A 23,919-nucleotide genomic window follows, 5' to 3' on the forward strand; every position below is an offset into this window, starting at 1 on the left:
TTTTCTTTTTTCTGTAGCTGGGCAGGTGTTGACTTTCAGTGAGTGTTATGGCCTGCATCTCTCACTATTAATGCTTGTGTGTCTGAAAACTGGCTTATTGCTTGACTAGAAGTGCAGCTTAAATACAGTTTCCAGTATTCCAATTTTACCCTATTACTAACAGATATATTGATGTTGTTTAGTTGCAAAGGAGTTCAGAAACTTTCACTTCCTCTTCTGAATAGCCACAGCTTTCTATGTTGTCTGGACCAAGAACTGATTAATCCTAACTATGGCAAGTGTTAGATAAGCCAGCTTTAGAAACTATGATTTGAAGCTGGCTTGCTTGAAACTAGCTGTAGTTTCTATTAACCACAGTTTATCAGGGGCATATGACATGACAAACTGTAGTGAAGCAAAAAGCTTCCAAACACTTCCTCCCAGTCACACGGTGGGAGGAGAGGGTAGGGATGGAGTGCTTGAGCCTGAGGCTTATTGCGATACATTCATTTATCACGCTGTGCTGTGGTTTAGCATGGCATATGTATATGGTGAATGCATCCGTGTTGGCAGATTACTTTGATGTTAATCTGCAGGCCTTACTACCTACCACAGTTCAGAGATGCGCCGTTCCTTGGATATGTATTAGAATATTGAGGAGCTGAAAAACTAAACCCTAATCTGAATAGTTGAATTGTTACTTCACTGGAAGCTAAGTACTACATCTGAATATAAACTTACTGAAAAACATAAGACTCATCTGTGCTAATTGGAAACCTCTGGTACCAGCTTACTACTTAAAGTGGAAAATGTCACAGGGTTGTGTTATCTTTCCCAAATTGTCATAGTAAACTTTAAAAAAAAATAAAAATATTAACATTGTTGTATACTCGGGGTCCATCAGAGTAGACCCATTGAAGTTGATGAGCATGACTAATTTAGTTCCATTAATTTTAATGGGTTTGCTCTGAGTAAAACTTAATTGAATAAAACCATCAGTACCAAGTTCTAGTGAGTGGTTGGAAAAACAATGTGTCAGATGAAATAATAATAATAATAGTACAGAAGAAATGATCAGTTGCAATATTTTGCATTAACTGTTTGAGGCAGCTCGTAAATACAGCAGAATTAATTTTTTTATATGAGCCTAGATTTTCCTCCAAGTGATTAACATGTGCCATGCCAATGCCATAGAGGAGGCATGAGCTTTTATAGCTGAAAGTTAAGTCTCATTTCTGTGAAACTGAAAATTTACCTTTGCAATCAACAGTAGCTAAAAAGAAATAAAACACATGTAATTTCTACATGTCTGAATAGGTTTGCCTAAAGAAAAATACTTTAAGCAGATATCAAAATGACTATTGTGAATGTACCTTATTAGAGATACCTCATGCATTCTAGAATATGATCATATACATATCAAGACCCAATCCAAACAGATCACACGTGTATAATAATTTATTTTAAATGCAGTTTTGATTTTTCAAAGAATATGTTTATTAACTCTTGGCATTTGATGCTTTGCAAAAAAAAATAATACAAAGCATTTTAATACAAAGTATTTTGATATTATGCATGGTGTAACCTTGCTTATTTGAGCGACTTGCAAGAACTCTTTTTCCTTTGTTTATTTATTTTGCCATTTATATCCTCCTTTCAGTACAAAAAAATCTCAAACTTACGGCATTTACAAATAAGAAAAGAAGCACAAAATCCAGAACCACCCTAAGAATAACAAAGGGCTTTAAAAAGCATCCTGAAAATCATTCAACAGCCAAATTGAAAATGTATTATTAAGTGTAAACAAGAACCCATTTAAAAGCAGGTTAAGGTGGAGCCAGTTCAATTTATTTGGGGAAATTATTCCATAGTCAGGGTGCCACAGCTGAAAACATCCCCTTTCTTGTTTATTTGCCAATAGAAATGCAATAAGGACTCAGAAAGGGAGTGCAGAATTCATGTGAGGCGACAATTCCTGAGCTGGCCTTGCCCAGGCTTGGCTATTCAGGTTTTAGATGTCGCAGTGATCACTGTCAATTTTGCCTGGAAGCCAATGACATTGAGAAAACTGACCTGATGTGGTCTTTCCTGCCAGGCCCAAACAAATCTCTGCCCTCAGCATCCTGAGCCAGTTGAAGCTTCTAATGGTAGCCTCACATAAATTACATTACAGTAAACCAACCTGGATGTAAGTCCTACTTAAGTCAGTGGGATTTGCTCCCGGATAAGTGAGTGTTAGGATTGCAGCCTAACTGCAATCTTGGATTGCATGGTCTTGGACCATGTTTGATTTCTTCAGGAAAACAATGCTGCTGGTGAACCTGAGTACCAGTATTGCCTGCCTATAGTACCTCCATCTTGTCTGGGTTTACATTCATCCTCTTCTACTTCCTAACTGTTATAGGCAAAAGGAAGAAGCCTCTAAGCCAACTTTTCTCAGGTGTTGTTGGGCTACAGCCCCTCATCGTCCCTGACCATTAGCCACACAGTGTCTTTGTAGTTTGACAACATCTCTTTTGTTCGAGATGGTGGGTCTGATTGTCAGGCTTCCAATTTCTGAGGTCACATGTCGAAAGTGCTTGGTTAAGCAAAGGCAATTTTCCATCTTTGGGTGTGTGTTTCTTTCTGGCCAGATGCTCGTTCATGCCCTGGACTTAACAGTTGATTTTGTGGCATCACATCAGTGCCAGTCATTCTCATCCATCCGCTCCCCACATTGTGCCCTTTCTAGTTCTGTAAAAAATATTGGGGGAACTATGGTGCAAAAAAGAAGAAAACAGTATTTAAACTCTTGTATTCTTTCTCCATACTCAAAACCCTGGCTCTTTGTTCTTCACTCTTACAATTGCACCTACCTCATTAGGAATTGGACTTGATATTGAAGCTTTCCCTTACCTTCAAGAGTTTAGTAAGAGCAGAAATAGTATTGTGCCATTCCAAGTGCTTCTTGTCCCATTTTAAATCCAACATACCAGTATTTTTCAAAGTAAATGGGTTCCACAGGAAGATGTTGAGCTTATTTTTTCTGGTTTCTAAGGGGAAATTTTTCAGCTTCCGAGTGGAGTGGCAGTAAAATGTTCTATAAGGATGACTTTTTTAAAACTTAGATGATAATTTATCTGCTGACTAGATGCATATTGAAACTTCATAAACTTATAGTAGGTGTGGTAAGAGCATTATCATACCAAAGCAGTGACTATATAATGGGATTAGAAATAAAAGGCATGATGAGGTTTAGCAGATTGTCAGTTAAGTGAGCATTTAATACCTATTTATTTCAGTAACATTGCCAGGTTTGCACAAATGCCACATATAGGCATATCTTATAACTTACTTGTCTTATCTTCTTTAAAAAAACAAAAACAAAACACACAATTTTGTGTCTATGCTCGATTTTGCAATAGTGGACATGTCAGTTTCTAAGATATGCTCAGAGCTCAAACGTGTCTGGAAGTGAAGTCCTGTGGTATAACTGTCACTTCTCTCGACACCCTCTCACCCTTACTCCCAAATGTTTGGAGACAAGGGTGTAGTTGTGAAGAATGCTCTCTACGCATTCTCTGAATCACTTTTCTTTGTTACAACTCTGAAACCTGAGGCAGGACATCCAAAATGGGTTCCAGTGCCCAGGTCTGGTGAATCTTGCTTCAGTTAATGTATACCCAGGGCTGTGTGAACTGTACCTCACAAAAAGCTAATTACAAATTAAGTAAATATATGCATGCTTATTTTACCTAGAGGAGCACCTATGAAAAACCTTTTTCTTCCATTACCCCATGTGAGTGACTTGACTAAATATGGTTTGTTTTGTTTTATATTTCACTTCTCAGTGATTATAAAATAGTAAGTTGCTGCTGCGGATGGACCTTGAGTTCTAAACAGATAGCCACATATTCAATTCACCAGCCTGCTTAGCAATATTTTAATATCAATTGGTTTATAAATGGTATTAAATAAACAAACCATTTGGCGTTTGCAGGAAAGGAGGACTATTTGTCTTTGAAGAGACTTTGTATTTACTATATTGTTATTTGTCAAGCATTGCACACTTTACTCTCTGTTTTTCTCTGATAGATGCTACCAGACCTGAAGGCCGATAACCAGAGGCTAAAAGATGAAAATGGGGCCTTGATCAGAGTTATCAGCAAGCTTTCCAAATAAAATTGTTTACTCCAGCTGCAAATCATGGGATTGCACATAATTAGTATCTCCAGTGGACCATAGCATGGAAGTCACTGGAAGTCTGGGAAGATTTCTTGGAGACTGTCATTTTCAGATATTCTGCCAAATGCCCTCTTACCTGGGTGTGTGTGTTTTTTTAACCAAGATCATTGTTTCATGTGTTAAAGCAGCTGCTGAGAAGACATAATGACTGAGAAATCTTGTTTACAGCTACTGCATATAAGGAAAGTGTTCAAGGCCAGATAAGCCTCAGATATTTAACCAGTAAGCCTTAGTTGTACATAAACACATGCATCAAAAAAAGCTTTCTGCTACCACAGACAGTTACTTTTATTTTGTTGTGTCACGGTTCCTGGTTTTTTTTTCCTATCCTGCAGTTTTTCTCTCTTACATCTTAAGTTTGGATTTGTGTGTGTTTCCTTCTAATTATTCATATACCAGATTTTTTTTGTTGTACAGTATTTTCACAGCTTTACATTTACACACCCCTTTAAAAATGCAACATGTAGCTAACTAAGCCTGTATTGTCCAGCCAGCCACCCCAAAACAGAGAGGTTTTGTGGAACCTTTGCTTTCACTGTTGTGCAATATGCATTATTTCCTATAAAAGATGCTTTAAAAGTCAGTTGCAAGTAGATTGGTTATTTTAAAACTCCTGTCTTCTGCCTTTATTGGTCACTTTTTAAAAGAAAAGAAAAAGGTTTGTAGTGCAAGTTGTTAGATCCTGTAACCATCACATTCATTTTAGCAGGTACTAAGTGATGCTGTATATATTAATGTATATTGTTTGGAGTTTTCAGACCACCACTTGACATGCTTGAATATATTTCCCTATTGCAATTGTGTGTTAAAACAAAATAGGCTGCTCCACAGTAGTGTTTAACAAAGTCCATTTGGTTTAAATTTAGAAATTCTAATTTGTATGGAGTCAGTCTTTACAAAAAAATTGAAACTAAAAACAATATTTTATCCCCTTCCATTTTTTATTTGAGTGATCACCCATAATAAAACTTAAGTATAACTTCTTCACTACATTTCACATATCTGTGTTTGAGTGCTGTCTGAAACTGTTGTGCTAGCCAAAGTAATCTTTAAGTCATTTGAAAGCCCTAACCTATTCATTTACGTGCACTGCTAATGCCATGTGAAGAGGCATCTAAGTTGATACCACCACGTTCAGACCATTTTATACATTTCAGTGGCCTTTTAAAAAGTACTCCAGTGAAGATAGCTTTTGTTAGAAAACAAACAGCTTTTATATTTTCACTAAAACCTACTAAATATAACCATCTTCTGGCCTACAGACTATTGCCTAAAAACCACTGAACAGCTCAGCCATTAAAATAAATTGTATATTGTAAAGCTTGTAGTAGCTATTGTATTATTGATTATATTGTATACTATATTAAATGTGAATTTGTACCCCTTCATTTTAAAAGGTCATTGTGTTCTACTTCCTACTTCTTGGGGATGGGACTCACTTCATTTTGGGGTGGGCAAAAGAGAACTGTTAGGGCAAGGAGGACGTGAGTCCCCTTCATAGGGTTGGGTGATTTGGGGAGGGGGGAGGGAGGTTTTTTGAAGATGTAAGGTTTTGCTCTTACTACCAAGCTCAGGATTCTTGATTTTAAAGGTACAAGGATAGTTCTGGGATATCTTGTTACAATAGGTCTGTATGAGTCATAAGTTTGAAGGTGGACATATTTCATGGTCTTAAGCTAATACAAACCAAGCAGAGAAAATATCCATCTGAATGGCTGCAACACGCTGCATAGTGTTGTTGAATTGTTAGGCATACTGTGGATTATATTTGGTCAAGTTTTGGATGCCTGTGAATGATTAAATGTGTATCTAATATTTTAGTGTTTTATATATAGGTTATTTATTCTTTAAAAACTGAATGGCTACTGTGTTACGTTGATTTTATTGGTAGTATTGAGCAGACCTTGCATCTGCATGAAACTACTTGCAAAACCCACTATTTTGCAAAAAAAAAAATGTATTTTGACATATACAAATAAAATGAATAAAACTATTTTAAATGTGTGGATTTTACTGAGAAGACATTTTAAACGTGAATTTGGTATTTTAATTCTTTGTGGGCATTTTTTTATTGCTTCACTGGGATGCAAAGTACTTTTCAGAGATTGTAATCAAATTGTGTTTGCACAGCTGTAAATGCAACAGTAAAAATGCCATATTTATGCAAACTGTAACAAAATTGAAAAATGTTTATATATTTTACATAAACCTGTCTGCATGGAGAAACTACATGGAAACCAGTTTTTTTATGTGTTGTGCCATGGTAAGAATGCATGATCTTAGAATGTTGCTTAACTCACTAGAATATTTTGTAGCTGAACATACCAGAGGCTTGATATAAATTCCTTTAGCTACACTAGCAACTGCTCCTCCATCCCAGCACATGTTTTAATGTTAAGTTCAGATTTTCATTTAGATCCCTGCTGGAAATAAGCTTGTGGTGTTTGGATACTGGACTATGAAAGAAGTGTTGAATCATCAGAGAACTGTCACTTGTTTGTTTGAGGACGCTAATTGTGGAACATGCAGTCAGTTTATCCCATGATGGAGGGCATTTATTGTTCTGGAGTTCAAGCAGTAATGAACATAGCTGAGATGTTAACTACATGGATTTGGCTGCACATTAAAATAATGGCAAGATCTAAACAGGACTTGAGGCAAAATGGGTTGAAGGAAGCATTGTGTTTCATAATCTGTCTTAACCTATGGGAAACCTAGTAATTGAACGTTACCCCTGTCCTTGTTTTATGCACCTGCAACACTTCCTGAGTTAACGTCACTCTTCAATACCATATAAGATTCCTTTCATCCTGTTTGTTTCCTCCTTATTTTTCTTGGCTTTTAAATGTTAGTTTTCCCATTTTCTTATATAATTTTAGAATAACTGAATATTTTATTTTTCCTTCTTGTACAACCTGGGGAAAAGAAGCCCCCCCTTCACAGCCCCCTTTGTGGGTGTTTGGGTGTGTGTGTGCATGCGTGGACACACGTGTGCTCAAGTCACAAAGGACATGGAAAAGCAAGAAGGACAGAAGATAGGTAGGTAGGTCTCCTTTCTCTGAGGGGAAAGGACCAGGAGGAGTTGAAAGAAATAAGATAAAAGGCTAATATTATTTGTTGTTATCAATGAACAGAGAAAAAGAAAAAGGTAAGCGAGGAAAGCAGTTATCGGAATAAGTGAATGTAAAAGGATGAGGAAGGAGGGATGGATAAAACTGGTAAGGTTTTTTTGCTGGGGGTCAGTGCAGGGAAGTAAGGTACAAGTTGAATGTGAAATTTCAGGAGATACTTTGAGAGGCATTTAGAGTTTGGAATGGAAAACCCCTTTAAGCAAATTCTGCCTGCACTTCACTTGAAAGTTAAGGTGTGGAACTCCTTGCTGCAGGAAAAAGGCTATGACAAGTCAGCAATTTCGAAAAATGGATTTATCAGAGGTAAGCAATGTCAACCAGCTGATGCTGGTTTGTGACTGGCTGTGCCCCTGCACCACTATTTTGTGACTGCTGTGCCTCTAGTTTTCAGCCCCCTCAAGTGGGCCTTGCAGGGTACAACCCTTGGTGTACACCAAATGCAGTAGGTGTACTTCTGAGTAGACTTCCCACTATTGGGAGTTCTAATCTGAGACAGCCAAGGTGAATATTGAAACAGCGCAGTCTTGATTATTAGTTAAAACAGTATGCTTTTATTTATACTTATACCCACCATTAACATGCAACACCCACCCACCAACTCTGGAAGCAGTGTAAAAGGTAAAGGTAAAGGTACCCCTGCCCATACGGGCCAGTCTTGACAGACTCTGGGGTTGTGCACCCATCTCACTCAAGAGGCCAGGGGCCAGCGCTGTCCGGAGACACTTCCGGGTCACGTGGCCAGCGTGACATCGCTGCTCTGGCGAGCCAGAGCCGCACACGGAAACGCCGTTTACCTTCCCGCTGGTAAGCGGTCCCTATTTATCTACTTGCACCCGGAGGTGCTTTCGAACTGCTAGGTTGGCAGGCGCTGGGACCGAGCAGCGGGAGCGCACCCCGCCGCAGGGATTGGAACCGCCGACCTTTCGATCGGCAAGTCCTAGGCACTGAGGCTTTAACCCACAGCGCCACCTGCGTCCCACCACTGGAAGCAGTGTAAAGAGTTGTAAACTTCTCCTTACATAAGTACTGTGTGCTCCCATGTGTAATACGTATCTGATATTCTCAAAGAAAACCTTTTTTTATGGGGGATGGTACCTTTTTAGGGTTGCCATATGTCCTCTTTCTCCCAGGACACATCCTCTTTTTTTATAGGTATGTAAAATTAGAGTCATCAGAGTGATCCATAGTTTAAAGTAGAAATCGGCAAATTTGTCCTCTTTTTTGCTCTTCAAAATATGGCAACTCGATAGCCACGGAACTGCTTATAGTTATGTTGGCTGTACTGAGGGGATCTTATCAGAATGAATAAAGTGTCCTTGTCTTGTTTTGATGACTTCTAGGTTTGGAATTTGGGCATAAAAGTGTCTACTCTCCTAGAGCATATTTTAAACTACATCTGAATGTTTATTTGCCCTTTCACATTTAAAAAGGAAGTAACATTCTAATCTCTTAGACTGAAAAAGTGTTTGATACACCTCTTGTAGAACATGCTTCTGTGGGAATGGGAGATAACAAGTGACCAGCCCAGTAACCAATTCCTATGCGGATTTACTTTGGAGTGAATTGCATTCAGTTTGCTCTTGTCTGTGGTCCCATTGTCCATATCCTGCTGCTGCTTCACCCTTGTGTCACCCACTTCAAAGAATTGTAGAATTATAGAGTTGGAAGGGACCCATTCGTTGACTTTCCCCAATCACACAAATTTCCACAATTTATTCCAGTTGCAGAATGTGGGTGATGGAGCAAAAACTGACATTTTCAGAATAAAACAGAGCACATAATCTAGTTTCACTGTATACATTAAGAAGACTGAAAATCTCATGGTGGGGAATCTTACCTGCATTTTCAAAGAAATTAAATCAGCTGGATTGCACCTGTGCATTATGCACAGCAATGCATTCCAGAGCAGAATAACTGCTCATTTCCTAAGCAAATTGAACCATAATTCCTCACATAGGGAAGAGATGTTAGGTTATTATTATTATTATTATTATTATTATTATTATTATTATTATACCAACTAAAGGGATTGCAGTATTCCAGTGGAGCGGAAGTGGACAAGAAGTCTCTCACACACTGCTGTGTGATGTGGGAATGTTATGCTGGGCAGTATGCCTGCTGATAAATGAGATGCTCAGAACATAAGGTCATAAACTTTTCTGTGGAGGGAAGCTCTTGCCTTATGTAGAGAAAAACAGTTAATAGGCATGAATGTTCCATGATTTAAAACCAGTCTAGCAACCCTTGAGTGATATCAAATAAACAAATAGTGCTTCTAAAAGCACCACACTAGAGCTACAGAAAGAAGTAAAGACCGTTCTTCTTATCACTCTTAAGTGAAATTTTACATTTTGCCGTTTTTAAAATTATTAACTGTAAGAAAAGCTTGATCTTTAAATTACTAACTTTTCTCTTAAATAGCATTGGTTATTGTACAGTAGTGAGCAAGTCATTTTGTGACTTTTTTCCTTTAACCTTTTCTGTGAAGGGTGCATATATGTAGATTATCAGTCTTGAGAAGCTGAGGGGAAAATAGAGCATAAGGATAATACCATAAGCAACATTTATGAATGTATAGTGTCAGGCACACAATTTTAAAGGAATCCAAGTTTTGTCAATGAATGGGAGGGGGGAGGGCTGCTGCTACAATCACTGAACCAGCTGATCCCAATTATGACATCCCTGCATTTTAAGCTAGTGCTGATCAGATAAAAAAAGTATATCACTCTTACTACCTTTGTGTGGTCACCTGTTGGATGGGTTGAAAGTTAGAACAGTTTGGCTTTGCAGCCCTCGTAAATTGGTGCTCACCTCCCAAAAAGACTTGGGGGTTATAATAGTTAACTTAAGAACTACTATCCATTGTATATTATATTGCTGCATAAAATGCTCATCAACAAGACTAATGTGAAGTTCATTTTGCCTTGGGAGGACAAGCTCATTTGTACTTAAAATGTGATGCATGGAAATATGTTGAAACCAGAACACAAATTTTATTGCATGATTTATTTATTTTTAATCCACAGTGCCTTTGCTTTTTATGGTTTTCAAAGGCAGCTATGCTGGTCCATAAGCAGGAGGGAATTCAACAGTCCATTTTGGTGTTAAGACCATCTAATATAAATAGTATATATCCAATCAAATGTGGTGTCTTGAAATCGGATATGTTGCATTTAGTAACCCGGATGCTGCAGCAAACTGTCCCACTTCTTTTAAATCTTCAGTTGTACTCTTAGTATATTAATAGTGAAGAGGGACCAGTTAAGAGCACAAGGAATCTCCAAACCATTAACCAAGAGGCCATTTAAACTCCCCCGGCACTACAACTGGTGACACTCTGGGAAGTGAGTAGTGAAGAAATACTTCTCACTTATGCCATAGTTTGATGGTGATGACAAAATTTGGGTATTTCTATTGGACTACAGCCACTATGGACTGAGTAGCCACATGGCATAGAATTTTAATTCCATCTTCTTCCAAAAAATGTGAAACTTACAGGGAAAATGAATTTTAATAAATGGTCCTAGTTGTGATTAATGTTTTATTGGATTAGTCTTGGTTTTAGGCTTAAACTGGAGCAGGAGCTTGTAGTTTTGCATACCTGACTTAAAAATGTGTAGAATCGTAGACCAAATGATCCAGCCCCTGCAATGTAGGAATATGCAGTTTTCCCATACAGCAATCAAACTTGCAACCTTGACATTATCAGCACTATGCACTAACCAACTGAGCTACAGAGAACACACAACTTTCTAAAATATATTGTAGATGTGATGTCCTGCCTAGTCACATGGTATGGAATACCTTTTCTGTTCCAGCTTGCCAGTTACATTTTTTAAAAAAAAAAAAACCCAATACTTTTCTAAGTCAGCACTGCTGTGGTCACTGCAGGAATGTTGTGTGGTTTTGAAAACGAGCTGTTTCCTATTAAATCTCTCTGGATTAATATGTATGCTGTGAAGGAGTCTGAGAAACCTGACATTATGTTTGTCTCCTGGTATACATCCTGCTCCTGTCTGTTTTTAACAGTGGATGAAATCTTAACTGCTGCTGGTAGGGTTTGGTTTGTTTGTTTTTAAGTGAAAGTGCTTATTTGGCTTCAAATTGTAGCAGGGCTGAAATAGTCATGTTACAGCAAGGCATTCTCGCTAGGACACGTATTAATTCCTGTAAGATTTGGGAAGTAATTTTAAATTCAGACAGCAGGTGGAACCCATGAGCCTTTCCAAGTCATAGTTTCACAGCAAGGGCCTTTTCTAAGCAAAACCTTACACTGTATTTGCATATCTAATAACAAAATAGTTTATCTCAATAACAGCTTTTAATTAATATAGCTCTCCAGGTTGAATGTATTGAAATTAATGGATCATTAACAGGTTACTGAGCTTTCAAAGTAGTTGCAATGAAATATGATATACCCTCTAGCAAACATAAGATGCAGAATCAATATAGTGCCACTATCCCACTCTTTGATGATCCTCTTCTGAAAATATTTTTATAAAGTCTCACTGGAAAGTTACTTGATATATGCTGCAATATTTCAGCCTAAGTTTATATGCCTGCTGTCATACATATGATGAAGCAGGCTTAGAAATGTCACAACATTTTTTGCTGTTAAAAGAATAACACTGTTATTTCATATCCTTATGTTCACATATCTCTGAGCCCCATTTCAACTACCAGGGTTTATTTCAGCACAATCCTGCATCAACACTATGCTGTTTTGGAGACTGCACTACACAGGGAGTACAGAGGCATGGACTTGCTTCATAAACGATACATTAGCAGCAGTTACTCTTTTCATCATTGCAGAGACCTGTAATATCAGAATATTGGTCTCTCAAGCCGTTCCTTTACCAAAAAGACAGCTGGTTGTTTTTTAATGTGCCATGTTGCTTTTGAGATTTCCCATAATGGACCATGGGTTGGGCTTGTTGTTTAGTCGTGTCTGACTCTTCGTGACCCCATGGACCAGAGCACGCCAGGCACTGCTGTCTTCCACTGCCTCCCGCAGTTTGGTCAGACTCATGTTTGTAGCTTCGAGGACACCGTCCAACCATCTCATCCTCCGTCGTCCCCTTCTCCTTGTGCCCTCAATCTTTCCCAACATCAGGGTCTTTTCCAGGGAGTTTTCTCTTCTCATGAGGTGGCCAAAGTACTGGAGTCTCAGCTTCAGGATCTGTCCTTTCAGTGAGCACTCAGGGCTGATTTCCTGAAGAATGGATACGTTTGATCTTCTTGTAGTCCGTGGGACTCTCAAGAGTCTCCTCCAGCACCATAATTCAAAAGCATCAATTCTTCGGCGATCAGCCTTCTTTATGGTCCAGCTCTCACTTCCATACATCACAACTGGGAAAACCATGGTTTTAACTATACGGACCTTTGTTGGCAAGGTGATGTCTCTGCTTTTTAAGATACTGTCTAGGTTTGCCATCACCTTTCTCCCAAGGAGCAGGCATCTTTTAATTTCGTGACTGCTTTCACCATCTGCAGTGATCATGGAGCCCAAGAAAGTAAAATCTCTCACTGCCTCCATTTCTTCCCCTTCTATTTGCCAGGAGGTGATCGGCCCAGTGGCCATGATCTTTGTTTTTTTGATGTTGAGCTTCAGACCATATTTTGCGCTCTCCTCTTTCACCCTCATTAAAAGGTTCTTTAAATCCTCCTCACTTTCTGCCATCAAGGTTGTGCCATCTGCATATCTGAGGTTGTTGATATTTCTTCCGGCAATCTTAATTCCAGCTTGGGATTCATCCAGCCCAGCCTTTCGCATGATGACTTCTGCATATAAGTTAAATAAGCAGGGAGACAATATACAGCCTTGCCGTACTCCTTTCCCAATTTTGAACCAATCAGTTGTTCCATATCCAGTTCTAACTGTAGCTTCTTGTCCCACATAGAGATTTCTCAGGAGACAGATGAGGTGATCAGGCACTCCCATTTCTTTAAGAGCTTGCCATAGTTTGCTGTGGTCGACACAGTCAAAGGCTTTTGCATAGTCAATGAAGCAGAAGTAGATGTCTTTCTGGAACTCTCTAGCTTTCTCCATAATCCAGCGCATGTTTGCAATTTGGTCTCTGGTTCCTCTGCCCCTTCGAAATCCAGCTTGCACTTCTGGGAGTTCTCGGTCCACATACTGCTTAAGCCTGCCTTGTAGAATTTTAAGCATAACCTTGCTAGCGTGTGAAATGAGTGCAATTGTGCAGTAGTTGGAGCATTCTTTGGCACTGCCCTTCTTTGGGATTGGGATGTAGACTGATCTTCTCCAATCCTCTGGCCACTGCTGAGTTTTCCAAACTTGCCGGCATATTGAGTGTATGGGTTGGGCTAGCTGATGAGAAAAGCAAGCAGAGAGAGACAGGTGCACAAAGGTAGGAGAAAAATAGTAGCGCCTTGAGATATTTGGACAGTAAGCAGTCTATAAATGCAAATAGTAAAAAAAAAAAAAAATAAGCTTTGTAGCAGTTCAGTCTACCTTGGGTAACCTGACCTACATATTAAACTTTTCTCAAGCTCTAAATTGTTGTCAGGTTGTTGTGCAGCGTATTGTTTTTTATGCTTTTTACTGGTGTTTGAAACAGGTTGCCTGCTGACTGAGCTGTTCATGTGTTGTGTTGTTTTCTCCATCTGATAAAGCTAGCCACCTCAGAGGAGCCCCTGAAGGAAAAGAGATGTACCTACTTACCCCTGTGCAATGCAGCTGGTACAATCCAGCTTTCTAGAGGATATGGTTATAATGGAAGAGTTCTGGTTACAACGGCAGTGTTGTGATTTCACTTCCATGCCAAGTCATTGAAAGAATTGTGAGTGCTTGTGCCAGCCATTGGGTGTAATCAGGATACTTCCCTTCTATCAGAGTGGTGATCATATTGCTTCCATTGCTTTAATGTAAATAAGTAGTACACCAGTCACTGTAACTGAGCATCTTCACTTACTATCCTTTCTCTTTCCTTCTTTTTTTTGACAACATTGCTCACGTTCCAGGTCCCCTAATGGAGCCACTACTTCACTGTACGCTCCATTACTAAAACCAATGTCTTTTTAATTTCAAAGGCTCCAAACTATATAAAAATGAAGGGGCTGTCTTTAGTTTTATTTCATCCAGTGCTTTTTTTCTTTAAAAAAATGTTTAGGGGTATGGTACTCTCATTTTCCTACTCATAATGGAAGACTGCCCCTCAGTGAGGCAAAGCTTAGATTCTCAAAATGTTTAGGGGTATGCGTAACCCTGCATCCCACCAGAAAAAAACACTGATTTCATCCAAAGGCATTTGTAGGAGCGAATAAGACTTTGCCACTGCTTAAAAGATGTAGATGCTTCTGCCAAAGTGGGAAAAGAGGAAGTTGCCTACAAAGTTGATCCATCGAGGTCAGTATTGTTTACACCAAGTAATAATGACTCTCCAAGGCTTCAGCTGGGTCTTTCCCAACCCTGAAGATGCCAGGAATTGAACCTGGGACTTTTGCATGCAAAACAGAGGTCAGTTGCATCCTTTGAAGAAACATTCCCAAACTTAATTGGAAAAAAATCCTTGGCAAAGCAATAATTAGCCAAGTCATAAAGCAGAATCCAAGACTGTATTAAAGAATGGCACTGTAATTTTGGAGTGTCTATTCAGCTCTAAAAGAAGTGTGTGTGTTCTGCAGTATAGTATGCTTCTGTAATGGAATTACCTGGCCACACTAAGGCACAGTTTTCAGGAGGGGAAACATAGGTAGAGGTGTACTAGGTGGGACTGCAGCCATGCAATCACTTTAATGTTTCCCATGCAGTATTTTTAATCTATAAGCTCCAGCTACACAAGTATTGCACTTCCCACTTTGCTACAAATGATTAGTTCATTGTGTGGGCTAGAGTCAACAAAACCTAGTTCCCTGTCTGATTAGAATTGCTATGAGGGCCTTTTCAAAAATAAAAAGGCTGAAAGAAAAGACTATGCAGTAAGTACCGGTAATCACCTTCCAAGCTGGAGAATCTTTCTATGAGACTGATGCATGGAATATAATAGGGTATTTCTGAAGCTTTTTGCACAGACCATCAAGTTGCTAAAATTATGTTTTTAGAAGTTTAACCAAAACTGGTTTCATTTTTTAGCCAGTTCTTGCTTAGGGTTGCTAGGTGGTATTCTAATGAGCATTACAATGTCTGAATGATAGTTGATTAAGCTTTAACTGATAGCCAAGATCAAATGAACTGTTAGGAGCATAATACAAAACAGGGTCTCAGCAATCTTCTTCCAAGATCAAGATGAATACAGAACAGTGAAGTATGAAAACATTCAGAGCGGTTAATTGGGAGAGATGGGGGTGGGAAGAGAAGGAAGGCTGGGTTTCTAGTAACTAGTAAAAACATGATTCAGATTGAAACAGACAATAAGACAGTAACTGCTAGATTGGATATTAATATCTTGGGTATGTTCCCCTTTGAAGCTGTAAGGTGGCAACAGCTGGAATGCTGTGTTTAAGATTGAGCCAATTAAACAAGTTAGAACACAGATAAATAATGTCTCGCATGCCTGGTAGAGATGAAAATGAATTCCTCTTCAAGGCACTGTCTCTTAACAAGAACATTAAATTATACAGCTGTTCAATTCTGATGGAATTGTTGGAATAGAATTGGGCATTCAGCAATATGGACAAGCAACCCGATAAAAGGAAATTAAAGTGCTTATCTTCCAATAACTCAAAACAAAACTATTATTTGTGCCAGATTAGAAATATGTATCTCTGAGGAAGAGAGAAATGATCCCTTATATAAGGGACCTATGGATAAGTAGCAATTCCCTCATTCCAAGGATAACCCCCCTAAAGAAGTATGTGCAAGTACCTATTTTTCGTCCTGTAGAGTGCACCGGCCCATAGGACGCACCTCGTTTTTTGGGGGGGAAATGAATAAAAAAAAAATCCCCCCCCCAGCCGCTGCCCCAAGCCTTGCGCACAACCGCCCGAAGCACGGGGCGCAATCTGGAGGGCGCCCCGTGCTTCGGGCTGCAGGCTGCCACCCCAAGCCTCGTGCGCCTGGCAGGACCTCCCGCCGGGCGCACGAGGCTTGTGGACACCTGCCTGAAGCATGGGGCGCCCTCCGCGGGAACTCCCGCTGGGCTTGCAAGGCTTGCGGATAGCTTCCTGAAGCCTGGAGAGCGAGAGGGGTCGGTGCGCACTGATGCCTCTCGCTCTCCAGGCTTCATCGAAAGCCTGCATTTGCCCCATAGGACGCACACACATTTCCCCTTCATTTTTGGAGGGGGAAAATTGCGTCCCATGGGGCGAAAAATACGGTATCTAGATCAGGAGTAGTCAACCTTTTTATACCTACCGCCGACTAATGCATCTTTCTTGATGGTAAAATTTCCTTACCGCCCACCAGTGCTCGATAGAAGGAGGATTCAGCTTGTGATGTAGACCCCCCCCTACCGCCCACCTAGGATCCTGAAACGCCCACTAGTGGGCGGTAGGGAACAGGTTGACAACCCCTGATCTAGATTGTCTGGTAGATAATGCTGGGGAGGGGTCAGAAGTGAATGTTGGCACCAATGACAAGCAAAAATGTACTTGAGAGGTCCTGGAAGCAAAATTTAGATTGCTAGAAGTATGTTGAAAGCCCCCCAGAATCTTTTTTTTTTTTTAATGGTAAATAAGGCACTGGGAGTGCACAGGCACAGGATAGCAGCTCAGAGAGATCAAAGCATGGCTGGCTAAAGACACTCAAAGAGAGACACAGTGCATAAACGTCTATATGCTAATGTTAGAAGCCTACGAGCCAAGGGGGAGAAACTGGAGTGCTTTGTCTTGGAGGACAGAATTGATATAGTGACTGTAACAGAAATCTAGTGGAATGGAGAGGACCAGTGGGTATAAACTCTATAGGAAAGAAAGGGAAACATAGTAAACCCGCAACTTAGGCTGCTTTTACTTACATGGTTTCAGCTTTGCATGGGTGGGTGGGATGAATAAATAAATAAACGGAGAGCGGGAAGAAACCCACCCAGTGGCTTTTCCGTGTTTACCAGGCATTGAGCAGGTAATGCAAGGGCTCTGGAAACACCCCACAGTCCTTGTGCCACCTTCCCAAAGCATGGTGGCACTTTCCTTACCAGCCTCTAGGAAGTAAGCAAGAGGGCTCTGGAAGTATCCCAGAGGCCTGTAAGGAAGGCACCACCTCACTGACCAGGGTCACAGGGGAGCACCTCCCCATGACGTTTCCAGACCCTGATAAGCAGCTCTCCACTTTGGGGGTCTTTGCCTTTATGATTGTCTCTAGGCACTTCAGTCGTCCGCAAGGGATTCCCCACATGGTGGGGAGATGTTGCCAGCCTTCATGTCATGTTTGCAGACATCTTTGTAATGCAGAGTTGGTCTGCCAATGGGCCTGGTGCCTGACACCAGCTCCCAGCAGAGCATGTCCTCCTGCCACCTTCCATTCTGTGGACATGACCAAGCCAGCGTAGACGTCACTGAGACAGGAATGCAAACATGCTGGGAATGTGGGCTTGTGAGAGCACATCTTTCTTTGAGAGACTGCCTGCCACATGTTGCCCACAATCTTCCTGATGCAGCACATGTGCAAGGCGTTGAGACATACAGCTCAGGGTATATACTCAAGTCCCAACAAACCTCTGTCTCAAAACAAGATCTTTACTTGCTTAAATAGTACAGAGCAATTTTAAACAGTGGGCTTATCAGCACGCTTGCTTTCTCCTAGGGATGTGTGAATATGTCAATTTCAGTTTCTCTGGTTTAGACATTTCCCCCCCCCCCCTTAAGTTCAGTTTTCCACATTTGCACATCAGTTTGCAAATTTATGTAAAAATGTCTTCACAAAGTATCTTCAGCATTTTAGTGCAAATGTCTCCTTGTATTTTTGCACAGCATTTCCCCCTAACATAATGCATTTTGTATGCTATTTTCACCAATATATTTACACATAGTACCCTAGTATATGCATTCTTGAACACATTATTTGGCTATAGAACTGCATTGCAAATTCACAAGTAATGGTTTTTGTATGCTAAATTGTAAGTTATCCTATATTTCCTTTTCCAAAAGTGGCCTATACTGAGATTATGGTAATCTTAGCAGCACAATGCAAACTTTGCTGTCCTTCTGCCAGCAGGTGATAATTTTCCTGTTCCAACAGGCTTTTGGGAACTGTCTGTTTCTAAAGAAAGGGCTGGTGTTTTTATTGTAATGATCTGTATGTTTATACACAGAGAGAGAAACATTGTTTTAATTCTATTACATTCAATTGGCTTTTGATTATGGGTCGTTCCGCCCCCCCCCATGTTTTTAATTGTTCCCATTTTATCTGTAAGCAGTCTTGAGTCCCTATCAGGGAAGAAGGTGAGATATAAAGAAATAGAAATACAACAACAACAACAATGGTTGCTTTGAATACTTTAATTTGCTTCTGCAGGCAAGGGGAGGGACATAGTGTTATGAACAGCAATATCCTGATCACTCTACATCCTATTCTGCTACATGCACTTACACTATGTTTGTGATATTTCAGCAAGATTGCATTACCCTTTCAAGCTTTTTGCCCACAATTGCTTATTTAGAACTAAGTCCACTTTGTTCAGTGTGGCTTCCTTGCAGGTAAGCATGCAAATAGTTGCAGCCACAGTCTCTTTCTAAACTGTGGAAAGACAAATTACTTTCCCAAGAGGAGTTATAAATTAGGGGCTTTCCATGCTGCTAGGTCAGCACTGAACCACACATATGGGAAGCAGAATCTGAACTAATGAGGTAGAACATTGCAGAGTTTGTGCAGTGTGCCCTGTATGAACAGTGCCACCTGCACTAATCCTACAAATCCTACAGTCTGCTGTACTGAATAATATAAATTGGTGTATCTCAACTTAGATGCAGCAACCCTTCAAGCTTGGAAAGAGGCACTGTCCATATTCCATATATATTTATTATGCCCTAACTATATTATGAAACATTACTTCCGAACATATGCCTTTGGGACTATGAAAGCAGATTGAAGACATGGTTTTTTCCTTCTTCCTGCACAAAGAATCCCTCTTTATAGTTAACCTGTCATCTGTGAAGTGCCCATAAGTAATGGCAACACAAGTGTTCCTAGCATTTTTTAAAACAAAACAAAACCAAAAAAAACAAAACACCTACTTCTGCTTAAATGTTTAGAGAGAAAAATAACTAAGAAGGGCTGGCAGGAAAAAAAATCCAGTGTTATTATGTTCCAAGATGTGGGTGAAGAAAATATGCAAAATGATACTTACATTTATTTAGGACTTTATCCCCGAAAGCTCTCAGTAAGTGCTACCGCTATTAAGATGCAAACATCTCATGTCAGCATTTTTGCACTGGGCACTTAAACCAACCTCACCACAGCATAACTTGAGTTAATCAATAACAGACTATAGGGGTCACTGAGCATTTTTGGAATTTAAAAAATAACTTTTCAAGGGTTGGGAAATACCTACTTACAACAACATATGGAGCTATTAGTTCAAAAGCAGTAGAAGATCACTGTTCCTGTTTACTGATAAGAAAGTGAGTGTGCACAGGATTGCCCTCTTAAACACATCTTACTTTTTGAAATATTTTCCTGTGACTATTGCTTTCTTTTAGTTCAAGAGAGAGGAAAGAACCACTAGATTTTAGATTAAGATATGTGATTTTTAAAATGTCATAAAAATCAGTTACATAGCCTTAAAAAATGTTTTAGGCTGCAATCCTATAGCAAGTTACCTCAGAGTAAGTTCCACTGAAGACAATGAGACTTATTTCTGAGTAGACATGCATAGGATTATACTGTTAAAGTGAAATCTGACCTACATTAAAAAACCTATACTTAACCATCTTAAAACTGAATAAATGAACCTCTTTCAAATGCTTGAGTTAAAGGTTGGCATGGCTCTATCTATGATAAAATATTGACAGAAGTAAAGCAATTAAAATTACACATTGACATATCATAGGTGATATTGTAGTAAACTCTGAATATTTATTACTAATCAGCCAAACAGTCCAGTCATTTGAGCACATCTTTTAGTCTTACTAAACTCACTTTGACTGGGTTATGTCCTAACTTTTCAACTTATCAAACAATTTTTTGCCCCGGTGTCTATTTTTAGAAAGTTCTGGACATTTAATTATTACAAAGAGCCAAACAAAAATTGCCCTGTTTCACAATTGTCTGTTTGTCTTGCTTCTAAGCATGTAGTTCTATAGTGTAAAAAGTATGTGGATTATATGTCCAAAGTTTTTGGATTATACTTAGGTTGTATAAAAACTCTATTCAGTGGCAAGCAAATTACCTGCTACAGCAACCAATTAGCATACATGATTTGCTTAGGAAATGTAGGATTTATACAATAGATTCCCCCCCCTTACTAATTTAAATCAGTCCACCCTAATCTCAGCAGTGGAACTATGTAACTAGCCAGTCCATAATTTTATTGATTGATTGATTTAGAAAATTTATCAGCCACTTGATCACAACAAAATTATTCAAGTGGTGTACAAATAAAATTACAAATTAAGCATAACTAAAACCCACCAACCATTTCAAATCAAATATACATAAAACCATCATTAAAAAAACAAAGACAAAATTAATAAAACTTTAAAAACAGATACAACTAACATAATGTCTAGATAGGCTTGCTGAAACAAAACACTTTCAGCAAACTTCTAAAACGTATAGTGAGGGTCTTTGTAGTGTCAATTGGCAGGATGTCTTAGTGCACAGGTGGTGCCACATTAAAGGGTCACATTGAAAGCACATATGATTGTTCCAATACTATTACTATCTTAAACACAACTCACTAAAAGAAACCTTCTGAAAAATAATGCTCACTTTACAGCCAGGAAAACCTGTTAATCATGAATCTGTGTTGAATAATGACACTAGTGTATGGTTACTTATATTTCCAATGGAGGGGGCCTATGTAAATAAAAGCCCTAGGGAGCCTGAGAAAACCATGAGGGGGAGTCACATTCTTTCTTTTCAGCTAGCCTGATGGTACATTTTCACATTAATAACTTTAGATTATCCTAACATGATACCCTATGGTTATGTTACAGTACATTTGTCCCTTCTATTAAAATGACGCAAGGCTCCTTCATCACCTGGATTGCTACTTCATGTAGCAGCTACAATGAGGCAGCTGTCTAGAATTAATTTCAACAGGGAGTGCTGATGCACACACGCAAAGGAATGTGCACACAGGTAAATTCCTTCAGCTGAAATGTATAAGAAACCTGAATCTCTCTGTGGCATCGGAGCTCTTGCACCTGGAACAGGCCACTATCAATGACTACATTTTTTTATGAACGCATCATGCTAATTATGTTACTTGCACGTAAATGAGAATTGTCACTTAGCTCTGTCAGCTTATTTTACAATAACATTTGTATTGTTGATTAATCATCTGCCTATTAACCAACAAACTGCTTTAATCTCTTCAAGTTTCCACATAATTCCTTAACATAAACATGTTTGTAATAGTAGAGGAAGTGTAGGAGAGCACACAACTTATTCAGCAAAAGCTACTGTTCACTAAGTATGCTCATAACTCACAAGCTCAAACCAAATAATATTTGCTCACTGATGAATCTACTACAGCTTTACTTTCTGATATTCAGATGCTGCTTCTCAGTGCTGAGGAAGTCAATTCTGCAGAGTCCATTACTTTTATATCCCATCCATGGGCATAGCCAAGGGGGGGCACCTGCCCCCCCAGATCAAGTAAAACAATAGAAATACTTAACTAGCTGACCAAACACCTCGGTTCTGCCCCACCCCAAAGTCCTGGTTACACCCATGATCCCATCTTTCCTCCAATTAGCTCAAGATGGGGCACATGGTTCTCCTTGCCCCTTTCATTCTTGCAACCCCTGTGCAGTAGGTTAGGCTGAGAGATGCAACTGGCCCCAAATCACCCAACAAACTCCGTGGCTGAGTAAGGATTTAAACCTGGATTTCCCAGTCCTAGTTCAGAAGAGTCATTGCCACACCACAAAATTCTACCACCTGGCTCTACTCAATCTATCTCTATTATCAATTCAGATGTAGAAGTGGGGCATGCTGTCGAATCTGCCTGTTAAGTCATGCTCTCATCCAGGATATACTCTTCCTTCCAAAAGTCAGCCAGTGTTTTGTGGCTGTTCATTATTCACTGGGTTCTTTCCCCATACCACACCCAGAGTCGTTGTTCCTGAAACTTTTTTTGTGCTTCTGCAAAAGTACAGAAATTCTCCTAAGCCTGCTGTTACCTCCCTTTTGTGCATGGCTGGCAGCATTTTGGCTACATAAGGCGCCACAGTGAAATCATTGCTATTAGTGCACATAAAGGATATGCAAAACTCTGACATACCACCCCTAATATAAGTACTTGTGTCAAATACTGATTGAGAGTCAGGTACCACAGAGTTGGAAAGGACCGTGAGGGTTACCTAGTCCAAAGATTCAGAGTCTCATGCTCCACTGAGCTATCCCAACTGTAACTGATTGTAAGTCAGGTAGCATTTAACTTGTGTGTTTAATACAGCCGCAGTCCCGGCAAACTTCTGCCAATTTTAATGCATTATTTGTTACATAGGTATTAAAAGGCCAGGCTTTTTGAATGGGTCATCTGTCACATTGCTGCTGATTAGCTTAATAAAAGTTAGAATTGGAGCAGTAGGGTGAGTAGAATTGGAGCAGTAGGATGAGGCAGACCCTGCCAGTTCCTTAGAAGACACAGTGCACCTGCATATTATTTCAACCTGGCAGCCACAGTGGTGCATCAACCGCTCTACTGGCGAGAGCCATGTTTTTGCAAGCCTGATGTATATTCCCACTGGGATGGCCTTTTTGTCTGTGCTTACTTCGGGAGAAAGGAATTAGGTTCTCCTACAGGGGATCAGGTATTGGCGAGCTTCCTGTCACCTGGGCGAGGGAGGCAACGCCGGCGCGGTGAGCAGAAGCAGGAGCTGGTGGCGCGATCAGGTTACAGCGGAGAACTCGGATGAGCTCCTTCACACAGGCACCAAGGGCGAGGGAGGATCCTCCACGCCCCTTCACCCATTGTCAGGGCCACCTCGGCAGTTTCCGCTCGCGCTTCGGCTCCTTTCGGCCGGCCACCCTCCGCCCTGTGGGAGAAAGTCGGGGAGCTTCGGCAGCGCCGCCGCCGAGCCTTCCGGGACTCACTCGAGAGTTCAGTGCGCCAACCGCACCACTCACCTGGGAGAAGCGGCGATCTCCGGCTCCGCCGCCGCCTCCTTCCTGGAAAGAAGCATCAGCCACCTGACTGAACTCCTCGCGGGTCAGTATAGAAACTCTGCTGGGCGTTGAAGCCAAAGCAGGCGGACGAGCCGTGCAGACTGAGCGGTGTGGTCGGGCGTGAAAAGAGATAAGGAGAACTTGCTGCTCATTAAAAGGCAAGAGACTTGCGCGCGCCGGGGAGGTGGGGGAAGGAAACTATATATTTTGCCTAGTTTTTTTGTACTTTTGCAATCGGGATGGGAAAGCAGTAGATCTGCTAACTCCGGCAACTCTGCACCCAGTAAATAGGGTGTGAGTGAGAGAGTGATATCTGAAAATATCGGCAAACTTATGGGGCAGGCGGCGGGG

General features: G+C 40.2%; 1 protein-coding gene and 1 long non-coding RNA gene across 8 annotated transcripts in view; one reads left to right on the forward strand and one right to left on the reverse strand.

Annotated features, from left to right (window-relative positions):
* Window positions 1–6,196, forward strand: part of PPP1R12A (protein phosphatase 1 regulatory subunit 12A) — a 91,525-nt gene extending 85,329 nt beyond the window's left edge. For all 6 annotated transcript variants that reach the window (XM_083699069.1, XM_083699073.1, XM_083699074.1 and 3 more), the window contains one exon: window positions 4,054–6,196. In XM_083699069.1, the coding sequence (XP_083555195.1) occupies window positions 4,054–4,069 (16 nt within the window). In that variant the 3' untranslated portion in view covers window positions 4,070–6,196. The remainder of the gene's footprint in view (window positions 1–4,053) is intronic.
* On the reverse strand, window positions 1–23,665 carry LOC310825663. 2 transcript variants are annotated; one of them, XR_014555410.1, is made up of 3 exons: window positions 23,530–23,665; window positions 2,462–2,733; window positions 1,437–2,370 (listed from the first exon to the last, which is right to left on the reverse strand). It is a non-coding gene; the product is annotated as an uncharacterized lncRNA (long non-coding RNA). The 2 variants fall into 2 exon arrangements; XR_014555409.1 differs by having other exon boundaries at window positions 1–2,733.
* Between the last annotated feature and the right edge of the window lie 254 nt (window positions 23,666–23,919).

Source organism: Podarcis gaigeae (assembly GCF_964106915.1).
Source record: "Podarcis gaigeae genome assembly, chromosome: 10".
NCBI lineage: Eukaryota > Metazoa > Chordata > Lepidosauria > Squamata > Lacertidae > Podarcis > Podarcis gaigeae.